Here is a 26,267-nt window from a genome sequence, read left to right on the forward strand (position 1 = left end):
ATATGACAACTTTTCACTTCAGATCAATTAGCTGTCACATTTCTTCTGCTCAAAAGCATGAAATCTGAGATTTTTTTTTTTGCTTATAACCTCAAGTCTATTGTGAGGTGAGTTTTATGGGTCCTGTTATCAATCTAGCATATCTAAACAATTAGAGGTATTGTAACTGATATTTTTGGTTGGAAAGACATTGTAAAAATGATCTTAAAACAAATATAAGCTAGCATTAAAAACAAACAAATAAACAAACCCTTAACTGGATCATTAAAAGAGTCAAAGAAAGAAACCAAATAAAAACCGTGTTTCCCAGAAAATAAGACCTGGCCAGACAATTAGCACTAATGCGTCTTTTGGAGCAAAAATTAATATAAGGCTGGGTCTTATATTACATTACATTACAGTGCATTATATGAAACCTGGTCTTATATTAATTTTTGCTCCAAAAGATGCATTAGAGCTGATTGTCCAGCTAGGTCTTATTTTCGGGGAAACACGGAAGAACATTCCTACCTTATTAGTGCTTAGGTTAAAAAAAAAAATCCTAATTTTGAAGATTTTTCTTCAAAAAACCTTTCTTGAGTGCCAACTATATATATGATCAACACTATACTAAACATCAGGGATAAAAGATGGGTAAGATATGATTTTAAATCCAAATGATATGTTATGAAACCCTTCAAAGACAGATATGAAATAGAAAGGTAAACGTCTTCCTGTTAATTTATAACTGATGAGCATATGACATTGTTGAAAGCAGAAAGTTGTCCATCAGCAAATAACTAAATGTCTAGCTAGTTGTTGGAACAAAATAAATAGGTACTCAAATATTTGCTCAATGAATTAATAAAAAACACTCAAAATGGAGAGGATTTCTACTCTGATGTTTAATGTCTTCATGACATTTATGATCCAAATATAGCATAAACATTACCGCTTCTGGGTTTAAAAAATTAGATAACGGGTTACTCTTTTAAAACCATTTTAGCTGCCTTTGCAAATAATCACCAAATAAAGTAAACCTGACATAACCACTACCATAAATCAGTAAATATGTACTCAAAATAATTTCAAAATGTTTATGCCAAGCCGATAAGTCAGGGGTGTCAAAATTGCGGCCCGCAGGCCAACTGTGGTCCGCAATCCATTGTTAATTGGCCCGCAGTAAATTCCAAAAATATATTTAGTTTACTTAAACAAACCAGGTGAGGCAGTATGTACTTCACCTCGAGAGAGTGGCCCGGCTGTTTGTGTATTTTACCGCATATGGCCCTTGGTAAAAAACATTGAAAAATGTTTTGACACCCCTGCTATAGGTGAACTATGAAACAGATATACTCTACTCCTAATAAAACAGTTAAATAAATTAAGAATACTTTATACCTCCAATATATTATTTTAAAATACGAACAACACGCAACAACTTTGGCATAATTAAGTAAATTTCAGTTTCCTTTGGTAGTTTTAATTCTCGATGTTGATTCTTTTAAAAAATTTTTCAACTGGGTGTTCAGAAAAACACCCTATTTATCTCACATATTTGCTAGCATCTCAGTATTTCCTTTTTCTTTGTATGTGTGTTACACGTCATTGAGTCACCTCTAACTCTTGGCGACCCAATAAATGAGTGATGTCCCCATCTTCTTTGTCTACTTTTTTAACTTGAATTTTAACCAAATATACTTTCACCATAGGGAGCAATTCAGAACATGTTTCCCCATTTCCAATTCCATATTTGATACTGGAACAAAATGGAACCTTGGAAAAGACTTCACTAAAAAAATGCATGTATTTTGCATTTTATTCCTTATTTCTAACAACAAATTAACTGCAACTCACTGCATTTTTAAAATAACAATTAACCATCAATAAAATAAATAGATTTAAATATTTAAACACATATAAGAACTCTTAAATGTACAATAGGGAGATTGGTAATTAGGAAACATCTGTTGAAAACAAATTACATAAAAATAAAAATACTGAAAATTATAAACTTGAAAATATATTGTAAAACACAAAAAATAATAGGTTTTTAAATAGGAAAGAAATAAGACTATGGTATAATGGTATCATAATAATACAAGTATATACGCAACTATAGGTATACAGAAAAAAGACCCAAAGGTTGTATTTAAAAATACATGATTACCATGTAAGGTTAACAATTTGTTTTTTTTTCTTTAAACTTTGCTGTATTTCTCAAATAAAATAAAAACATTTCTATATTCTGACTAAAAAAGTACATAAAGCATTTTTCCATGTCTTTTGGTCATGACTACTTTTACAATAATATGACTAATGGATTATGAATACAAGGTATACATACAACTTTGGGTTCTTTTAGTATTATTTTAAAAGTATTAATTCTTATTGCAGTAAACTTTAAAAATACAGAAAAATACTAATAAAATAGCCATATAGCTCAGAATTACACAATCCAAAAGTAACCAACAAAAATATTTAACATTTAGCTGAGTAATGATAACACCATATAATTTTCGTGTTTTTATTACTTAGTATATTGCAAGCAAATTCATAAATAACATTTTAATAGTTGTATGACAAAAACATACCTGTTAATTCAACCATTCCCATTCTCCTATTTAGATAGCTCCTTATTATTATCATGGATATTTTATACACCCACCAATCTGTGTATAAAAAATTGTTGTGCATCTCTAGTTCCTTAGTATACATTACTGGAAAGTGATGCACCAGATGAACAAGCATGAATGTTTCTATTTTTGAGGCTTTTTAATACATATTACCAAATTGCTTTCTAGAAACAATCTACCAATCCACATTTTCTCCAGCAGGGCATCAATCTGTCAATCTCATGGACAGACACAATATGGGGTAATATCAATTTTTAATCCCTTGGTCATTTGGTTAACTTACATTACCTACTGATTAGCGGTGAGATAAAACAGAAGGGTGTCCAAATGCTTATTAACAATTTGCAAGTCCTTTTCTGTAAATTTTTTATAGAAATACCTTGTCTATGGGAATGCAGTATCTGTGATGGTTAATTTTAGTGTCAACTTGTATAGTCTACGCATATGATTGCCAAGCTATTGGTCAAACACCAGTCTATATTTGTGAAGGTAATTTTCAGACGTGCCTAACTTTAAATCAGTAGACTGAGTAAAGAAGATTACCCTCCATAAAGTGGGTGGGCCTCATTATAAAAACACTTAAAGAAAAGACTGAGATCCCCCAAAGTGAAATGAAGTTCTGCCTCTAGAAGGCCTTCTGACTCAAGACCAAAACATCAACTAGTGCCAGAACTTTCAGCATGTCTGACTACACTGCGGATTTCGAACTTGCCAGCTCCTACAATCACAAGCCAATTCCTTAAAAACAATCCCCTCGCCAAAAGCAATCCAAACCAAAACAACCTTCTCTCTCTAATATGTACATTCATACGTATATACATACATACACCTGATTGGTTCTGTTTCTCTGTATTTCCTGACAAATACAGTGCCATAGATATTTTCTTAAAAATTTATTGAGTTGTTTATTAATTAAAGCTAGTCATTCCTCTATATCTTTTGAGTTTAGAAATTCCTTTCAAGCCAAACTACTTACTTGTAAGTCATCTTCTGCTCCTTCGGTTTCATTTTTTAATGCTGGGCATCCTAAGAAAACAGGTAAGAGATAATTAACATAGAATTTTTGTCTTAGATTTTAATATTACTAATTGATTATATTATTACAATACTATAGGAATCTGATCAGAGGTGATCTCTGGCTGCCTGGCAACCAGTCAGATGGTCACTTATACTTGCCCCTTTGTTAGACCAATAAAGAATAAAGTGATTGTTTTCCTCTTCTATAGGTAAATTCTCAGTTACTTACTGAAGAGATGTTTTCGGTCAAAGTGTACTATTTCTAGCAAGCCCTGCTCTTGAATGCTCCGAAATACTAAAACTGCTGGGCAGAGTATACACACCACACTCCTCTGGCGTTTAGGTGATACCCATGTATGATTTCTTCCATTTTTTCTAAATACTCTGACCCAAGAAACAATATTTAGCACCCAGAAGTAGGATTTTAGTTGCATTAGTAATAAAAAATAAATAAATGAGCCTTAATCCATTGAGAGTCAATGGCCAGTTGTTGCTATTGACTTTTATGCATCAATGTCTCTTTATATGTTTTCATTCTGTTCAAGAGTACTTTCAGTTCCCATAAATTAAGGGGGGATTGTTTTATTATAGCAAAGAATTCTGAGTTTATGCTACCATTGAGCGACAGAGCTGACATGGAGATGAGAAATCTGCCCTTTGGAAAGGGTTGTATAGTTTATTCTAGTGTCACATAAAGCTCAGTAAGAAATTTAATGGGATTGTTGAAAGTCTACAATGACTGATAATGCTAACCAGCATGCTTCAAATAATGTTTAAAAATAACAAGACAGGTTGGATACTACAGTCTACACTACTTAGCTAACAGTTTGTAAGCTTCTCCTTATAAACTGTCTTTTTAAACATTAAACCCAATCTATTTGATCCTAGTAAAAGAAGTATATTCTTATAAGAACATAAATATAGGCTTCAAAGTAATTCAAAACTTAACATAAATCATATAAATTCCAACTGCCAGGGATAATGATTTTCTCTTTAAAGCACTGATTCTTCAATGCTAGCTAAACCTCAGAATCAGCTTAGAAACTTTAAAAAATATACTGATGCCAGAGTTATTGAACCAAGTCAATAATGTCAGAAATCTCTGTGAAGTGAGGAGGCAAAGAGCATCATGCATTGTTTTTAAGTTTCTTGCAGTGGTTTGAAAAACCACAACCTCTGCTGGAGAATCTGAAGATCTATATTCATCATTTGTTTTTTTAAATTGATAATATAATCATTCGACTAGGATAATAATTCCCCATCACATCTGATATATCTAGAAACATAATAATAATAATAAAGAATGCCTCAGCTCCACAATCCAGATAGTTTAATTCAAGTGATGTGGAGTGGGAACCAGCTATTCTTTTCCAAAAGCCTCACAGGTGATTCAAATGTGCAGCCATCACTGAGAACACTGATGTAGGGAGAATTTAAGTGCTCCCGTAATTAAGATAAAATAACTGCTATCATTTCATGGAACTTTTTTCTGAACTGGAAATCAAGGGTTATTTGTTTACCAAACTCTAATATTTTAAAGTAGCTAAATATTTAACCACAGTTTCTTGCACTATCAATATAGATTTGTACTAAGCATTTCCATGTTCTTGCCTATGGCCTGTCTCAGTTGATTTCTTCTAATTTTCTGCTTAAAGTGCCATTTTCAAAATATACAAATCACGATGTTGTGAACATTTTGATTCAGTTACTTTATAAAGAAGTTATTTCTATTAAGAGATATAATATTCCTAGTTAATTAGAAAAACAAATCAAGTCTTAGTTATGACTTCTTTTGGAGGAAGCAATGGGTTTTAATGTGATTTCTTTTTAATTAAGTAGAGGCTAGTCTTACACACAAATGTAGTCTTTCTCCCTTTAAAACCTGCAAGCTTTATAGTCAATAATCTAAACAGATCAGAAAGATATAGAAAGGAATAGATGGGGTTGTGGTCTCTGCCAATGCTCAGTAATGAAATCAAATAAAGAGAGAAGAGTTGTACCACAAAATAACTTGAGTCTACATATATTTGATTATTAGAAATTTTCTCTTTATCATTACAAAATCCAGACTATGACTGATAACACACACACACACACACACACACACACACACACACACACACAATTTTAAAAGTTGTACCTGACTGCTGCCCTCTTCTTCAAGCTCTTATTTTAAAACATTTGAATTATCTGAAGACTGCTGTTGATGGATATCTCAAGATAATACTGTGTTTCCCCGAAAATAAGACCGGGTTCTATATTAATTTTTGCTCTAAAAGATGTCTTAGGGCGTATTTTCAGGGGATGTCTTATTTTTTATGTACAACAATCTACATTTACTCAAATACAGTCATGTCATCTTGTTTTGGAACATCGTCATAATGTTCTAAATGCGTCCGTGTGGCTGACGATCTTAACTGGGGCTTATTTTCGGGGAAACAGGTCCATGTAATTGGTATATACAAATATAAAACAGACTAAGGAGACTATTATTTTATCTTTTTCACCTACAGTGCGCTTTCAAAGCCTGATCACGTATCACAAAAGCTGATACATTTAAAGTTACTCTACTATACATAACTGATAAGCAAATTAATAGTTAAGAAAACTTACCTTGAGAAATATCCTCTATAGCTCTTCGAATACCTCTATCGAAAGCCCTAGCATCAGCAGGACTTTGAAAGGTAAGGCCAAATTTCTTATCATCAATCTTCCAGTGGTGAAATGTTGGAGTGACCTTATTATAAATGAGGTCTTTTTTAAGCATACATTCCAAAACCACCTGTCAAAAATTAAATGACAAAAATTACCATACATATATCAAGTGCATTTAATGTAGCTCTTAAATACAAACTGAAGTGAGAAAACAGCTATTACATTTTAGTAAGAGTATTTCCACCCTATATTAATAGAGGTCTTGCTACTCAATCTACTTCACAAAGTGGCTCAATACAGAAATTAAGATGAGACTAAAGAGGATTCTTGGAAGATTGCAGAGTAAGAGCAGCAGGAATCTGTCTTCCCACCTAGACAACAAAATCTGTCTGATGTAACCACTTGTATGTTGGAAGTCTGGAGTCTGGTGAAGGCTTGAAACTTCCAGGGGAAGGCAAAAACAGTAAGTTGTGGTTAATTTTCATCAATTTCAGCTACTAGCATTGTAGCAGCAACTATCCTCCACTCTGGGAGATGTATGTGCGTTCCTGGAGCAGCTTGCACATGGAACCAGGGTGGGTAAAAAGGATCCTGTCCTTCAAATACCAGGTATCTATGCTCTGATCACTGACTGCTATTCCTCATTATAGAGGTGAAGACAAAGAGGGCAGCCATTGCTGTTGTACTTCTCTCATTGTTGCAAGTCCTTTTTTTATTAGAATAAAGTGACTTCCAGGATAGTCAAAGGGCCAGCACCCTTTTTTATCTGTCATTTTTCACTTTCCCCCATTTTGACAGCCATACAGGCAAAAACAACTACATATACGGAGAAAATTAGAAAGTGACTATGCATACCCAGGGAAAGGCTCTGACAAAACATGAGAAGACTTTACAGTTACACCTTACACTGATCCTTGGCACAGAGACAACCAACAACAACAATAAAAGTAACAAAAAACAGGGGCAGCCAAATGGTTCAGTTGATTAGAGCGCGAGCTCTGAACAACAGGGTTGCCAGTTCGATTCCCACATGGGCCAGTGAGCTGCCCCCTCCACAACTAAATTAAAGACTATAAGCTGCCGCTGAACTGCTGGAAGGGTGGCCGGATGGCTCAGTTGGTTAGAGTGCGAGCTATTAACAACAAGGTTGCCGGTTCAATTCCCACATGGGATGGTGGGCTGTGCCCCTGCAACTAAGATTGAAAACAGTGACTGTACTTGGAGCTGAGCTGTGCCTTCCACAGAAAACCCTGAGAAAGGAGACAATTTGACTTACAAAGTTACTACATTATTAGACTCAAATGCCTAGTGTTCAACAAAAAAATCAAACGGCATACAAAGAAAATAGTAAAGTATAGGTGGCTGAAAGGGGGTAAAAAAACCAACAGAAACTGTTCTTGAAAAAGACCTTATAGTAGATCTCCCAGACAAAGGATTTTTTTTAAAAAAACAAAGAACACAAAACTGTCTTAAAAAGTACAATTTGGCAATCACAAAATAGTCACGGGCATATAAAGTACAGCATAGGGAATATAGCCAAAATAACTATGCATGGTGTCAGGTGAATACTAGACTTATCAGGGAGATCACTTCGTAAGTTATATAAATGTCTAATCACTCTGCTGTACACCTGAAACTAATATGATATTGAATGTCAACTGTAATTGAAAAAACTGCCCTAAAGATGCTCAAAAAACTAAATGAAGATATAGACAAAAATCAAGAAAATTATTTATGAACGAAATGGGAATATCATTAAAGAGATAAAAAACAAAAAGAAACAAAAAGAAATTCTGGAGCTGAAAAGTACAAAAACTGAAATAAAAAATTCAGTGGAGGAATTAAAAAATCAGATGTGAGCAGGAAGAAGAAACAATTAGTGAACTTGAAGACCAGACAATCGAAATTATTAAGTCTGAGTAACAGAAAGAAAAGAATGAAGAAAAGCAAACAGAGCCTAAGGGACCCGTGGGGCACCACCAAGGGAACCAATACACACATTGTAGGAGCTGCAAAAGGATAAGAGAGAAAGGGGCACAAAGAATATTTGTAGAAACAATGGTTCAAAACTTCTCAAATTAAAAACAACAACAACACAAAACATAAAATACTTCTCAAATTTGACAAAAGACATACACATCCAAGAAGCTCAACAAACTCCAAATGAGATGACCTAAAAGACATTCACACAGAGAATCGTGAGAGCAGAAAGAGAAGTGAATCATTACATACAAGGGATCCTAAATAAGGATATCAGCAGATTTCTTTTCCGAAACTTTGGAGGTCAGAAAATAATGGGTAAGTATATTCAAAGTGCTAAAAGAAAAAACTGTCAATCAAGAACCCTATATCTGGCAAAACAGTCCTTCAAAAGAGAAGGAAAAATTAAGACATTCTCAGATAAACAAAAGCTGAGGGAGCTTGCTACCACTAGATCTGCCCTGCAAAAAAAAAAAAAATGGTCAGGGGAGTCCTACAGGGTGAAATAAAACGACAGTAGACAGTAACATGAAGCTATATGAAGAAATAAAGATCTCAATAAAGGTAAATACACGGGCAATTATAACAGCAGTATTATTGTAACAGTGGTTAGTAACTGAAATTTTTGTTTCTGTATGATTTAAGAGACTCATACATTTAAAGAAAAAAAAAAACAATCACTAGTATAAAAGCTAGTTATTGGTGGAACTTTGGTTTGTAACCCCAAATATTGTTTTCTACAAAATTTAGAAGACTAGTGCACTTAAAAGAATTTTAGTTTATGTTTCTGGGCACACAATACATAAAGATGTATTTTTGTGACATCAACAATTGAAAGGAGTGGGGATAAAGCTGTAAAGAAGCAAGTTGTTGTATGTTATGAAGTTAAAATGGTATAAATTCAATTAGTGCTATAACTTTAAAATGTTAAATGTAATCTCCATGCTAACTACAAAGAAAATAGCTATAGAATATACACAAAAGGAAATGAGAAAGAATTTAAACATTTGACTACAAACAACTGACTAAACACAAAAGAAGATAGGAATGCAGGAAATGAGGAATAAAAAAAGCTGTAAGGCATATATTATAGAAAACAAACAGCTCAATCACAGAAGTAAACCCCTCCTTATTAGTAATTATTTTAAGTGTAAATGATTAAACTCTCCAACCAAATGACAAGAGATTAGCAGAATGTATAAAAGCACATGATCCAACTATATGCTGCCAACAAGGGACTCACCTTACTTAGATGTAGATGTGAACAGGTTCAAAATGAAAGATGGAAAAAAGACATTCCATGCAAATAAAGGAAACAGGGTGGCTTGACTAATACCAGACAAAATATACTTTAAATCAAAATGTTCACAAGAGACAAAGGAGGACATTATATATTAATAAACAGAAGGTTCAAGAGTGCAAGAGGATGTAACAAATATTTATTCGTCTAACAACATACCATCAAAACACATGAAGCAAAAATTGGCATAACTGAAGGGAGAAATAAACAGTTCTAAGATAATACCTGAGAACTGAAAAAACCTACTCAGAACAATCAATAGAACATCCAGGCAGAAGTATGGAAATTGAGGACTTAGCACAATAAACCAACTAAACCTAACAGACATATAAAGAACATTTATCCAACACTAAGAATACACTTTCTTCTGAAGTGCACATGGGACATTTTTTCAGGACAGACCATATGCTTGGCCATAGATTAAATCTCAACATATTTTAAAATATAGATATTATACAAAGTATCTTCTCTGGCCACCATGGGATTAAGTTAGAAATCAATGAAAAAGGAAAACTGGAAAATTCACAAAATTTTGGATATTATACAACACACTTTTAAACAACCAACTGATCAAAGAAGAAATCACAAGGGAAATTAGAAAACAGAGAACAAAAACCAAAACACAGCATATCAAAACTTATGGGACACAGCAAAAGCAGTGCTAAGGGGGAAATATATAGTTATAAACACCTTAAAAAGAAAAAAAAAGAAAAGAAAAATCTCAAATCAACAATGTAACTTTACAACTTAAGGAAGTAGAAAAAAAGAACTAAACCCAAATCTATTAGCAGAAAGAAGGAAATAATAAAAATGAGAGCAGAGAGAAACAAAATAGAGACTAGGAAAACAAGAGAAAAAAAAAAAATCAATGAAACCAAAAGTTGGTTTTACAAAAAGATCAGAAAGATTGGCAAACCTTTAGCTAGATGGACTAAGAAGAAGAGAGAAGATGTAAATTACAAAAATTAAAAATGAAAGTGTAGATGTTACTACTGATTCTACAGAAATAAAAAAGATTATAGAAAGTTCTATAAACACTTATATGCCAAAAACCTGGATAATTCAAATGAAATGGACAAATTAGTAGAAACATAAAACAGATCAAGACTAAGTCAGCAATAAACAAAAAGGGTGAATAGATTACTAATTACTAATGAAACTGATCAATAATCAAAGATCTCTCAACAAAGAAAATCTCAATCTGATGGCTTCACTGGTGAACTTTTACAAACATTTAAAGAACTAAGACCAATACTCTCAAAGTTTTCCAAAAACCAAAGAGAGAAAACACTCTCGAGTCACTCTGTGAGGCCAGCATTACCCTGATATCAAAGCTAGACAAAGACACTACAAGAAAACTATAAACTAATATCCCTGAAGAACCCTGATATAAAAACCCTCCACGAATTCTAGCAAACCAAATTCAGCGGTATATTATGAGGATGATATACACTATGACCGAATGGGATTTATTCCTGGAACACAAGGATGATTCAACATAGGAAAACTGATCAATGTAATGTGCCACATGAACAGGATAAATGAAAAAACCACACAATCATCTCAACTGATGCAGAAAAAACTTTGACAAAATTGCACCATCTTTTCAAGATAAAAACACTCAACAAACTAGGACTAGAAGGAAACTACCTCAACATATTTGACAACAGTGCCAAAATCATTCAATAGGTGAAAGAACAGTCTTCAACAATTGGTACTAGGAAAACTGAATATTCACATGCAAAAGAATGAAGCTGGACGCTTACCTAAACCACATACAAAAATTAAGGCAAATGGATCAAGGGCCTAAATAAGAACTAAAACAATAAAATTCTTTCTTAGAAGAAAACACAAGACACAAGCTTCAGGACATTGCATTTGGCAATGATTTCTTGGATATGATATCAAAGGCACAGGAAACAAAAGAAAAAATAATGGTATACTACTGCTCACTCCTTCCCAATTCCATATGTAAAGATGTCTACTGACTGAAATCAGCCATGGTGGGAATATATAAATGCTATAAATCAATGCCTTTTTCTTCCCCTGGAGAGCTGATTGCTAAACCTTTAGCAGCATATCACTGAATGTAATGATTTTTTGATAGTAAGTCTTGTTAATTGTGAAATAGGTAACCAAGGTGACTAGATTCTATCTGCCTGCTTAGAGACAAAGTAATAAAATTGCCTCAAGAGTTTTGTTTCCTATACTTTGATAATTCTACAGGTATTACAAAAGAATTAATATTTATCCAGGGCTTTTATGTGTTAGCACTTTGTTACAGCATTTTGTAGAGATTTACCATTTGTTGCGATAACCATTTTGCAATAATAAAATTCATAATTAAATTAAGTTCTGGAATTAAAGAAGTTAAAATTGGTGTTAAGGATTATTGAGACATTTTTACTGTATACATAAACAGTAAGAAAAGCAACATGTAAAATGCTAAATTGGAATTGTTAAAAAGATATAAAAAAGTGAGTTTGGTCTTATAATTATTACATGAAAATATCACTACATTTACTTTTAATACATGAAAATATTGCTGAATTAACTCCTCTCTTAAATTTTCCAAAGTTGTTTTCCAACTATTTTCTCTCAGATAAATAATTAATTTCAGTATCGTCTACACTCATCTCTAGCACTTGTTTACAAGTGGCTTCTATTTTTTAGAGTTCCCCAAAACACATAGAAAAATGATTTTTTTAAAAATGATTTTTAAAGTAAAAAACAGTCCAAAAATTTAAAAATGAGCTTTAATTTTAAAATACACTAAGGAAATGGGAAGTATAATGAACTAGATCTTTGACTCACACAAATACCTATGTAAGAATGTGTTCCACCTATAAGTCGATAAATATTGATTGAGGTTATACACCATACTAAAACAACATGACAACTAATTATGAACTAGATGACAAATTGTGTTAATTTTTTGGTCTATAAAATGGTATTAGGAAATAAGAATATTTTACTGTTTTTATTATATATTTAATGAAGCATAAAAATAAATATCCCTTAGGAAAAGGCTACTATGGTGGTAGCTATTCAGAATTTAAGAATAGGCAATGAGAGAAAAAAGGCAGGTAATCTTTTGGCACAACCATCCACTGTGTTTTGCAGGTAATTTTAAAACTATGCTTCCTAAAACATTCGCATCATCTAAGTGACACAATATATTAGAAAGCTGTTTTGCTTCTGACATTAAGTAGCATTAAAAAAAAAAATGCAATCTCATCACAGAAAGGACAACATACAGCAGGCTTTAAGCAACAAGGATAACTGCCCTCCTCAAATTCAAAAAAGAAAATCAACGAAATTAAAAAGTTGTATTTAAAAAAAGTAGGTAGAAGAATGCCCTGGAAGACTTTTACCTACCATGTAATCGATATAAATCTGCATGCTGGAAAACAAAAATTATTTTAAGGGCTGGAAGGATTCTTAAATATTAGTGAGTTTTCCTGCCTCCCTTCTTCCACTGCCCCTCAACTATATCAGATGATGTGTTCTGACTTTAATCCATTGCAGTTTTCAATATATTTTGTATCTTAAGATAACAGTAATATTAATAAGAATAGGCACGTCGTAGGAAGCAGAATTCAATGTTTTCCACATTCATGATTGGCATATAATTAGCAACCAAATTACAGAAAATGGCAATTACATTTTTGCCAAACAATTACAATCAACCAATCCAATATTAGCAGTTGATTTATTTACTCTGTAGGAAAACAGGTAATGGGATAAATTATTTCTGGCCAATAGGGAGTTAAACCTATTAATTACCAATGTAGTAAACGAAAAGGTACTCTCTAGATCTGAAGTGGTCACGACTCTCCTAGAATACATGATCTATACTTACTCTTAGAGCTTCTTTATATATCTGGTGCAAAATGAATAATCCTAAATTCTGTTAAGACTATCCTAAAGGCAAATGCCACAAGCCAATAAAAATATAATCTGAAAAATATTCTGTATACAGTTGTTAAACTTGAAACACATCTCTAACTAATCCTAATTAATAGTTTAATATACCTCTTCCTGGGGTTGAGGAGTTCTAGGAGTATGTGAATTTCATCAAACCTCCATGGTCACTGCGAAGGACATTTACAAACTAGAGAGTAAAGATAAATTAAAAAGTGGATTTGTGGTCTTGACCTCATTTCTACCCAAAAGAAGTTAGTTTAATAAAAAAAAAAAAAAGGAAAGATATCCAGAGTGCAAACAGCAATTGTAAAGTGAATATTCAATGTTAAGATTGACTCAAGAAGAATAACTACAAAGAATATGTTGCCAAAATAATTTGACTTTAATAACCCTTAATTGATCCATTCAGAATGTGGCTAGTTTACCAATAAGAACAAATTAAGTCACATTTTTAGAATCAGCACAGTACTAGAACTTTTTCAACTTTTGATCACCTACAAGTCTGTTGAGATAAAAAATGAAGTACTACTTATCATAAATGAAAAAAATTAATGTATAATAAAAAAATTAAAACTAGAAAAAGCAACAACAAATTCAAAAGCACTTAAATGTTTGTACTGATTGCATCAAAAAATTTTTTTTCCCAAAATTGTTTTACACACCAACAGACATGACCAGGTTTGACTACAATATAATTGCTGCAAACAGCCTGGCTGGCTAGAGCCAGCTTTAGAAACGTGACTACAATAATGAAGGAAGAAAAATACAACTATGTCCAAGTATTTGGTAGAACAGCTTTCCATTCCAATATGGATCTAAACAGATCTAACTTGGTTAAGATATACAAGTCTAAATTCTTTTCTAGCTACATAAATACTTTTGGAACCATGAATTTTTAAATAAGATCTAAAGTCTTTCAATCTAGTGGTACCAAAAAGAACTTTTTTTCCTTTTGTCTGTTAAAGTTAAACAGATGTTAATTATGAAAAAACTACAGATGAATAGGTGACTTCTAACATTAAGAAAAGTAAAACTACTGTGAGCCTAAATATATTAAAATCTGATATTGATGAAGGGATAGAGGGAAGAGAAGTCATTTCTCTATAGTACCAGACTAGGAGTTAAAAAGAGAAAGAGGAAGAAGAAAAGTGGTTACTGAAAATGGATGTTTACATAAGTGAAAAGTATACAAAATAATAGAAGGAGCAGGAAGAGAGCACATACACTTCCCAAAAAAGAAAAATATTAGTTATAGTGTAAGAGGAATTGGGGATGATAATTAATCAAGCTTGTGGGCTTTGCAACTAACACCAGTTGGGTCCCATCCAGTCTCCATCCCTCATTATCCATCTGACTTTTGAGAATTAAATGAGGTAATACATACGTAATACATACAGAGTGCTGAAACACGCCTGGCACATAATAAACCTTCAATAAGTATTAGTAGCAATGACGATGTTGGTCTCTAGGTGACGTCACTAGCCCATAATAAAACAGTTGCTATGAAAGACTGGGAGATCTTGATTTATGAGGGGAGACATTTTTGAGGATGGGAGTGAGAGGAGTTTGAATGGTAAATAAAGGTACTCAGGACCTCAAAGAGCTTGTGAATAGATTCTGAGGAGTTTAAGTTAATGGATTTTAAAGGGAGTGAAAACATTTCAATATCTAATGGTTTTTCTTCTCCTGAAAGAATTTCAGGGCATTTTACAGAGAAAAAAAAAAAAAAAGGGAAATGCCTCGGTCACTAAACAACTAAAACTTCTGAAGCTATATTCCAAGTTATTTCGGGAAATATAGAGCAAAACTCCCATCACAAAATTACTAGACTTGTTTTCCACAAGCATTTAAAATAGACCAAGCCAAAAATGGGTACAAGTGCATTTTTGTTTCACTAATAACAACTAATAATTTGGGTGAGCAGAGTAAAATTAAATATGTGCCTTCAAACTACTATGTACTTTATTATAGTTGCTACTTTACAAGCAGATAATTACATGTTTACAAATAGTATTATCTAAAAAGTAGTATAGTTGGGAACCAGACTTAAATAGTTTTACTAGTAATTCACTGAAATACCTTTGAATCCAAGGAAAAATCATTTCATTTTTGAAATAAAATTTCCAAATTCAAATTAAATTATCTGATAACCAAAATCAATAACTGGTATCTCAAATAGCTGCCTCATATTATTTACTAACTTTACTCTTCTTGATGACATAAAAACGACTACCCTTTATGAAGGACAACAAGGCATGTTTCATACGAAATTGTATTTTATCAAATACATATTTTTGCTAATAAAAATTTCTATTTAACAGTGTTCTGAGTTGAATGGGATTTTAGAAATTTTTAAAAAGTAACAAAGGGAACCATGGCAGTGCTTCTCGTAGTTAAGCTACTACAAAAGGAAACCAGAATTCTTTAACTATGTCTGTGTCATAAAACACTAAGGAACAGCTCCAGATTAAAGGAGAGAAAGGACACATGACAGCTAATGCTACATGTTACGTGCTCTTATACTGAAGAATAAAAATGTTATAAGAACATTATTATGATGGTTGACAAAACTGGAATATGTAATGTATATTAAAGTACAGTATTTATGTTAAATTTCCTAAATATAATAATTATACTGTGATTATGTAAGAAAATATCTTTATTCTTAGGAAAAATTCACTAAAGTATTAAGGGATCAAAGGAGGGATGTATGCAACTTACTTCAAATAGTTCAAAACCAAATAACTGTTCATATGTGTGCATGTACTGGGGAAGGGAGAAAATGACAAAAACCAAACGTTAAAAACTGATGAATTTGGGAAAAGGTGTATAGGAGGAATCCTTGTACTATTCTTGCTGAAAGTTGATTCTTTGCAAATACTAATGAAATGGAAAAACAAAAAGAAGGTAACGAAAGTACAAATAAACAGTATTAGGAATGAAAAAGGCAACAAAACTGAAGGCACAGCCAAGACTTAGAAAGTAGTCAATACAATGTAAGGTTTTATAACCCCAAATTTGAAAAACTAAGTGAAATAATTGATTTCCTAGAAAGACTATAACTTATCGAATGGATCAGAAAAGAAAAACAGAAAACCATTAGAGATCTGTAACCATTAAAGAAACGGAATTAATAGGAAGTGAGAGTGAAAGGGAGGTGGGGATGGGAGGTGAGACATACAGTGAAGGATTCTAGGAGCGACTCTGGGAAACAGGTCAAACACTATATACCAACCACAAGCAAGGCCACAAACTCCCTGTAGAGATTTGAAGGGATTGCTACCAAAAGAAAGAGGAGGGAACTATCAAAATAATTAGGACACTGCTCTGACTAATTCCTGGTGGCCACACTAAAGAACAATATATAATTATTTGGCCAATGCAATAATATTCCCTGCTTCCTTATTTGGCTCTTTCCCAAGTTCCCATAGGCTATGAGATCTCTGAATTGCCAGAACAAAACTAAATAAGCTTAAACAATTCTCTTCTCCCTCAACTGGGTCTGCATAATTTGGAGAGGGACCCATACAATTCTGATGGGATCGGTCTCAAAAATCTAACAATATAATAGCTGTGACTCCTTATTATTTGATTTATACAGCAATATCTATATAACACAAAAATTATTTAGAAACAAGACTATCCAAAGACATAATGATAATTGGAGAGTTTCAGCCTTTAAGTTGAAGTATACCAAAACAGCATATATAGGATTTGAATAATTTAATAAATAGGGTTTAAAAAGTATGGATGGTGGAATGAAAAAAGGTTTCATACAGTAAGAAACGAAAAAGAAGAGCAAAAAACTCAAAGCAAGCAGAAAAAGAAAATAACAAAAAAACAAATCAATAAAATTGAAAAGGGGGAAAATAATCAATGAAACAAAAAGCTGGTTTAAAAAACAGTAACATTGATAAATCTCTATAAGACTGATAAAAGCGAAGACATAAATCATCAATTTCAGGAATGAAACAGAGGGTATATACAGCTAAAGATCCTGTAGCCTTTAAAAGAATAACTGAGACATTAAGGACTTTACACTCACAAATTAGACAACTTAGAAGAAATGGAACAATTCTATGAAAATCACATATCATCAAAGCTCAACCAAGACAAAAAAGAATAGTTCTATAACCATTAAAGAAATTGCAATTTTAATTTAAAAGCTCTCAAGAACAGAACTCTCTACACTGAGATGATTTCACTGGAGAATTCTACCAAATACTTAAAGAGGAACTAACACCAATTTTACATAATTTCTTCTAGAAAACAGAAGAGAACACTTCCCAATTCATTTTATGAGACTAGTATTACCTTGATACCAACACCAGACAAAAATAGTACCAAAAAAGAAAATTACAGACTCTCATGAACTTAAACACAAAATTCCTCAAGAAAATAGTAGAAAATCAAATCCAATAAAAAGATTATATACCCGGACCAAATGGGATTTATTCTAGACAGGCTGGGTTGACATTCGAAAAAAAAAAAAAAAAAAAAACCACCACAAAAAAAAAACAAATCAACGTAATCTATCACATCATCAAGCTGGCTAAAGATGTTATGCATTTGACAAACTCAAACACCCATTCATGATAAAAAATTATCAGCAAGTTAGGAATAGAGAGGAATTATCTCAATTCTATAAAGACTGCCTATAAAAAAAAATCATATATTAAAAAAAGCTAACATCATACCCAAGGGTGAAAACACAGAGAACTGGAAGTTCTAGTCATTGCAATAAGAAAAAGAAATAAAAGGCATACAGACTGAAAAGAAATAAAACTGGTCATATGTTTCGATGACATGATTGTCTACTTTAAAAGATCCCAAGGACTCTAACAAAAAACCTCATAGTTCAGCAAAGTAACAGGATGCAAGATCAACACACAAAAATTAATCACATTTTCATATACATACAATGAGCATGCACTAATCAAAATTATACACACAATACCATTTATAATTGCCCCAAGAAAAATTAAACACTTAGGTATAACTTAACTAAATACATATAGGATCTATATACTGATGAAAATCACAAAATGCTAATGAAAGAATTTAAAAACCTAAGAAGAGATGTATCACGTTCATGGATTGGAAGATTTGATATAGTTAAGAGGTCAGTGTTCCACAAACTGACCTACCTACAGGTTTAACACAATTCCTATTAAAATCCCTTTAAGAATTTTTGTAGCCATGAACACGATTATTCTAAAATTTATATGGAAAGTCACAGACCCTAGAATAGCTAAAATAATCTTCAGATATAAGAATAAAATAGGAGATATCACTCTACTCAATATTAGGGCTTAAAATATACCTACAATAATACAGTGTGTGATACTTGTATTAGGACAGACAATAGAAGAATGGAACAAAGTGGAGAACATACACACAAATGCTCAACTGGTTTTTAACAAGAGTACAAAAGTAATTTAATGGAGGAAGGACGTTTTCAACAAATGGTGCTGGAAAAACTGGACATTTATAGACAAAGGAAATGAAACTTGACGTATCATACCTGATACAAAAATTAATTCAAAATGGAAAAACATAGGATAAATCTTTGGGATCTAGGGCTAAGCAAAGAGGTTTTACTTGACACCAAAAACATGATCCGTGAAAGGAAAAATAGAAAAACTGATAAATTAGACTTCACCAAAATTTAAAAATACAAAATTTAGCTCTGCAAAAGACACTGTTAAGGAGGTAAAAAGGCAAGTTAGAGATAGGGACAAAACATTTGCAAATCCCATATCCCAACAGATAACTAGTATCTAAAATTAATATAAAGAACTTGCAAAACTCAACAGAAAAAGAATAAGCAATCTGATGAGAAAAATGTCAAAGGGCATGAAGAGATACTTCACCAAAGAAGGTACAAATAAATGTATGAAAAGATATTCAACATCATTAGCCATTAGAGAAATGCAAGTTCAAACCATAGGAGCTATCACTACACACCCATCAAAATGACTGAAATAAAAAAGTGACTACACAAAATGCTGGCGAGAATGCCTAGTAGAAACTAGATTGCTCATACAAGGCTGGTGGAAATGTGACATAATAGCCACGCTGGGGAAGACTTGTCAGTTTCTTACAAAAGAAATCATGCAACTACCATACAATCCAGTAATTGCATTCTTGGTCATTTATCCCAAAGAAATAAAACTTAGGTTCACAAAAAAACTTGTATATGAATGTTTATAGTAGCTATATTTGCAATAGCTCAAAACTGCAAACAGCCTAGATTTCCTTCAATGAGTCAATAGTCACACTTTGGTACAGTTATCAGAATGCTAGTCTACAATGAAACAGAACAAATTGTTGATACACTCAACAGCTGGATGAACCCTCCAGGAACTATGTTAAATGAAGAAAGCCAATCCTGAAAAGTTACATATTTGTAATTCCAATTATATAACATCTTTGAAAGGACAAAATTATAGAAATGAACAGGTGAGTGGTGGCCAGGCCAAGAGGGAGGTGTGGTTATAAAAAAAAAAAGTAACAGAAGAGAGGATTCTTGTGGCTATTGAACTGTTTTGTCTTTTCTATGGTAGTGGATACATGTGATAAAACTCTATAGACCTAAATACATACCCAAATGAGTACAAGTAAAACTGGGGAACTCTGAATATAATGGATTGTACACATGTGAATATATATTCCAGTTTGATATACTAGTTTTGCAAAATGTTACCATTAGGAAAACTGGGTAAAAGGAAAACAGGATCTCTTTATATTATTCCCTGTAAGAGTAATCAATAACCTACAATTATCTCAATAAACAGATCAACTTAAAAAATCTATGAAACATCTGCAAAACCAGATTTCAGAAAAATTAGTATAGTATCAAATTCTGATGGGAAACATAAGAGACGTTAAGGACACTTCCGTATTGAGACAAAGGACATCCCAAAACAACAGCTAACATCATACTTATCTGTGCAACACTAGAAATACCATTACATTAAAAAAAGCCAATATTATCATCAACATTGTCTAATATTATTCTGGAAGTTTTGGCTAGCATTATACAAAAAGAAAACAAATTGCATGAAGGAGCTTTAAGAGATACCAGAAATGGCCAAGAAAAATCATTTACAATGGTCACAAAATATTTTATGTATGCATGAAAAAACTTAAATGAATGGACCTATATAAAAATAGTTGTTTACCATTCTGAAAGAATGAGTAAAAATATACCCAAAAACAGGGTAAAGACAAGTAAGGGGGAACACTAGTATTAGCAAATATTAAACTCTACATAAAATTAATTTTAAAAGTATAATATTCACATAAGAATCAACAGACAAAAGAGTGGAACTGAATAGAAAGTAGTATGGACTGAACTGCATCCTTCTGAAATCTAGGAAGAGACCTCTCACCAGAAACCAAGCCAATCAGCACCTAGATCTTAAGACTTCTCAGCCTCCAGAACCGTGAGAAAATAAATTTCTGCCGGTCAAGCCACCCAGTCTATGGTATTTTTTAAGGGCAGCCTGAGGAAACTAATATAAGTCTAGCACATAAAAGGCACTCAAACAGCTGTTGATAAATGAAAAGAATAATATTAACCAACCAACCAATTAAAAGCATGTTACATTCAGATGACAATTTAGATTCTAATAGGCAAAAGTAGGAACGGAATATTTAGAAAGCTAATAAGGCCAATAATTTGAGATCAAAGAGTTTGGACTTCAGCTATTACGGAAGCTATTAACTATTGTAACAGTGTAATGGCAGCTGGAATGTAATAGGAGGAATATGAAATGTATCACAATCAGGTACAAAAGAGAAAGATGAAGCCAAGATAATCCTGATGAGCCTGACAGACCAGGTCAACCCGTATAAATCAATAACTAAAGAATGATGTTAATAAAGAGGAAATGTAGAATAGTCAGTAAAGAGAGTGCTGAAAAAAAGTGTCACGCTGAAGTTTTCTGAAAAGAGGAAACAAAAGCCACTAGGGAAGGTAATATGGGACATATTCTAAATCTTAATTTTCAGGAAATAGCTATCACATGGCTTCAAAAGAAAGATAACACAGATGCTAAGAGGCAGATTTTTTTCTCTCTCTTCAAGCAATATTGGCAATATTAAAGAATTAACAGTTGTAAAAAACTGTGAAAGAATTAAAGAATTAACTGTTGTAAAACAACTGTGAAAGTCACAAAATTCATGGTTGTACAAAAAAGTCATTAATGGTACAATTTGTCTTCGCTTCAATGGTTTGACCCTAAAATGAACAGTTAATTTTGGATGATGACGGTGATGACGATGATTGTGATTATGAGCATGTCTTCAAATTCCAATCCGTCACAGCAAAACCGATGTGCTCAAGGGGCTTTCTCTTACTGAATTTTCCTAGTTTTCCGTCTGTCACTTAGCTGTGACAATAAAAAGGACATTGTTCCTGCAATTATTATTTCCTCGGGATTAGCAAGCTATCTGTCTACATTCTCTACTCCACATAAACTTTTAATATACTACCTTTATAGTAATTTAGTTAACGAAAAAGAGGAGAGGGCATTTCTGTAAGTTCAATGCTTGCTTTTGATGAACCCTAAGTAACTAAGGAAACATCACGGCAGGACTGCCTTTGGGAACGGGAGGTAAATTCAAGATAAAGGAAGTGCTGGATTATAAAAGTTCCTCCCCACAAAAAACTCCCTATACTCCTTTCCCCTGATTTGTTTTTTATTGCCCACTACATAAACTTTGACATAGCACTTAGGACTGTCCAGCATATTACTCATTTTACTTATCTATTTACTGTAATATTTCTGACTCGCATCGGAATGTATATTCCTCCAGTGCCTAAAACGGTGTCTAGCACACATTAGCTTCTCAATATATATTTGTTGCATGAAAGACTCGCCTTTAAAAAAGGAGTATTCTCTTTTAATAATGTAGGATTCAATGAAATCCAATGAAGTTCATCCACTGTAAAGTAAGGTGAAAACTTGGCATCACACGACCGTATCTACTGAAATATGAATGAGTAGTCTAAATGACAACAAAAATTTAGATTGGTTTAAGAAAAATACTCAAGCCAGAGGAATTTCATGAAATTGGGAGAAAATCAGAGGCACAAAGTAACAGAGTAAACATGAAACTGTAGAGCAAGAGAAGGGGAATAAAAAAGAAACGACAGGAAATTATAAAATTCCTCAAATGGAACAGTTCTGGGTAACAACCAGATGCAGGAAGGCAGCCTGCTGAAATGAAGACCAGAAGGTCAAAACTGCACAGCAAAGTAGCCAAGAATAATGATGAAGTTCAGATGTGGGAAAGTCGGCTATAGGAAGGAACTGCTAAGGTCAGAAGACGAAAATGAAAGCTACAGGATGGCGAACTGAACAGCAGAGTGTCAATCAGGTGATTTATGTACTAGATGATGGAGCAATGCTCTGTCAGGAGAATACGGCACAATAAAAATGGTGATACCATCTCTACTCCCACTCCCACTCCCCTCGCCCCAACTGTGATATTATGGTAAATAGGAGACCCAGTATCTTTTGAGAGACAGAGTTATTGAATCTTAAAGAGAAAACTAGTTAATGCCATTGGGTTTTAGTGGAGGAAGAGTTCTGTAGAAAGATTAAGGTTTCACAATGGAGTAATTCAGAGGCACGGTGGTAAAAGCTAAGTAAGAAATTGTTCTGTGCTTCTATAAAGTTCAATCCAAGGCAGAAAGCTGTTTCCTCTGGTGGAAAGGGGGCAAGTCTCATTTTAAATAAAGCTATTCCTGTATTATAATTACTCTATTTTTTTCCTAGAAAACAAATACTCTAATTTTGTTTTAGGCTCTAATAACTGAAAAGAAACCCCATTTAAAATATTTAAATAGAACTACTGTGTTTCCCCGAAAATAAGACCAAGCTGGACAATCAGCTCTAATGCGTCTTTTGGAGCAAAAATTAACTAAGACCTGGTCTTATTTCACTATAACATAAGACTGGGTCTTACATACTATAAGACAGGGTCTTATATTAATTTTTGCTCCAAAAGACACATTAGAGCTGATTGTCTGGCTAGGTCTTATTTTCGGGGAAACACGATATTAGGTTGGTGCAAAGGTAATTGTGGTTTTTGCAATTACTTTTAACTTGTTAAACTGCAATTACTTTTGCACCAACCTAATATTATCTTATAGGCATTCTTACTTTTACAAACCATTTTTTATCCACAACCTAATTACTTATTGATCCGAAAAACAATTCTTTAATCTCTTTGGCAACTTCTTAAACTTGAAATGTTTCTTATCTTCCCTTTCTTCATTTCATTCACATTTGTCACTGTAAGTTTAGAACGATAGTTCTTATAAGGGCTTTGACATAGCACAGTGCCTTTTCTTGTTTCCACAGAACATCTTAAGTAACCCAGATGTTGTAAGAGTTCTACTTTCTATGTAGCCTATTCCATTTTTTGTCATTTCTTAGCCATAATGTGCTTTTAAAAAGCATAACTTCAATTAAATTAGTAAATTTACAGTATTTTGTTACCTACTACATAAACTTAAGAATACCTAATTTAGATCCCCACGGTTATTAAAAACTGTTTACTAGTAAATATTTTAGCAAAATTCAATGTCACCCTTAACAGTTTATTCAGCTACTTAAAAAGACTCTAACGGTGTATTATAATACAGTGTTTTAAATTTACGTATCATATACAATTCAGCTAAAAATGGTCAAATAATATAACCTACACAAATGGAAATCACTTTGGTAAAATGTTTGCCTATAAAATATTAAGTGTTATACTAACAGAGAAAAGCCACTCTATCTAATGAAAAATGAATGCAAAAGAGGAAGCTTCTATATCATGGGCAATGCGGATGGAGTTTTACAGTAATCTATACAAATTAATGGTTAAATTTTAGCTAGCGTTTTAAAAAATGTGATCCAAGGTAACACTAACTTATACGAAAGAATTAAAGGAAGAAATCAAGGCTATAAAGATTTAGAAGGAAATGGAGGATACAACTCACGTAGATTAAGAAAAGTGGATCTGAGAATCTATCCCTGTCAAAGACCATTCCACCCCCAAATGTCTGGAAGAAACGCAGTGCTTAGATTATCTTAGGCAAAAACACCAAAGCCTGGTGTTTCTTTTGAATTCCTCCTCGATCATCAATAAAGTATGAAAGCCACCTACGTAGAGCACTGTTTTCCAACTTTTTCCTCAGGCATACTTAAAAAAAAACAAAAACATTTATAAGACAACCAAGAAAGAGGAGTTGCCGTTAAGAGGCAGTCAGCCTGAAGGCTCCAGCCACTTTTATTCACGGCACACAGCTTGGGAAGCTCTAATTAAGGGTAACCTATAAAATAAACTCTACCTTAGTGAGCATCATAAAAAACAAGTTATACGTAAGCATCATAAGAAATAATTTCTGATCCCTCTGAATGAACGAACCAATAAATCATTGAGTATTGCCCCAATTACACATGATGCTGCCTTCCTGAAAAAGTCCCAATCAGCCTAGTCTTTATTTGTGCTCCCTTTCTCATAAAAAAAAAAAAAAAAAAAAAAAAAGAGTATAATATAAACCTTTGGAAAGTGTAACGACATATTTTTAGTACAAGTAATTGTAAATCCAAGGCTGGAAAACTCTTCTACCAAAGTGTTTCTTTCACACTTGAGAAAAGCTATCTTTCTTCACTACTATTACCAGTATTCTGACTTATAAACACTCTTTAAAATATTATCTAGTATTTCTTTATTAGCTACAGGTATATCTCATTACTAATTATTCTTTCTTAAAGGACACAAGTTTTCCTTGGGGTATGAGGGGCAGGTATCTCACTTCATTTCTAAAATTTATCTCAGGTGGAGGATTCTAAGATGTGACCCACAGAAAAAATGGGTATAGAAATGTAAGTTTTCAGCAAATACCTTTTATATGATTAACTATTACATCGGAACAATATTAAATTGCAGTTTACTCACCAACAAGGATTTTAAAGAAAACTATCAACTTGGGAAGAACTTTGTAAATTTATAGGCTCAACAGTCACAGAGTTCTTCTTTTTCAGATAAATCAAAAAACTAGAACCCAGAAAAATAGATGAAAATAAAACCAATCAGTTAAACACACACACAGACACACAGACACACACACACACACACCCCGGGGGTGGCAAAAAAATGTATACAAGTGGACACTTTGGCCAATGTTGCTCAAGCAGTACGTAATCAGAAGTGTCTGGACGCTGATGGTAAGTAACCATTTGAGCACCTCCTGTAACTGCAGAAGTCAAATGTGACTTATATTCATCTTTTGTTAATGATATATATTGAGTATTACAATTTTAATAGTTTTTCCTTTCTTAAAATCTGCATAATTTTTTTGGATATGTATTTCTTTATCACTATCACTGCATTTGGGAACTAATATATATATATGGAAATTAATTCCCAAATGCAGTGATAGTGAAAAAGAATATATACTTTAATTCTGTATTACTTTAGAAGTGTATTACCCAGCAAAGGGGGGCAATTAATTTGCTTATTTCAATGTCACTGTTCTATTTATCTTGAGACACCACAAGATTTTGCTGTTTTCAATTTATAGCCATGTATTATTGCTTCTGCTTTTGATCATACAAGTCTCCATAATCTAAAATGCTTTACAATGCAGCTAATCCCTACAAGAAATATGTCAACCTTCTAACTGAATAATGTTTCCTTTATGTCTACACTGAAATATACTTACCATTCCTGTTTTACAAATAACAAGCTTCTTCAAGGAGAAACTG

General features: G+C 32.9%; 1 protein-coding gene across 2 annotated transcripts in view; it reads right to left on the reverse strand.

Annotated features, from left to right (window-relative positions):
* Nucleotides 1–26,267, reverse strand: part of SPRED1 (sprouty related EVH1 domain containing 1) — a 115,096-nt gene that overhangs the window by 36,842 nt on the left and 51,987 nt on the right. For both annotated transcript variants that reach the window (XM_019725519.2, XM_074327922.1), the window contains 2 exons: nt 6,246–6,414; nt 3,592–3,641 (listed from right to left, as the gene is read on the reverse strand). In XM_019725519.2, coding sequence (XP_019581078.1) covers nt 3,592–3,641; nt 6,246–6,414 — 219 coding nt within the window. The remainder of the gene's footprint in view (nt 1–3,591; nt 3,642–6,245; nt 6,415–26,267) is intronic.

This window comes from Rhinolophus sinicus, linkage group LG03 (assembly GCF_036562045.2).
Source record: "Rhinolophus sinicus isolate RSC01 linkage group LG03, ASM3656204v1, whole genome shotgun sequence".
Classification (NCBI taxonomy): domain Eukaryota; kingdom Metazoa; phylum Chordata; class Mammalia; order Chiroptera; family Rhinolophidae; genus Rhinolophus; species Rhinolophus sinicus.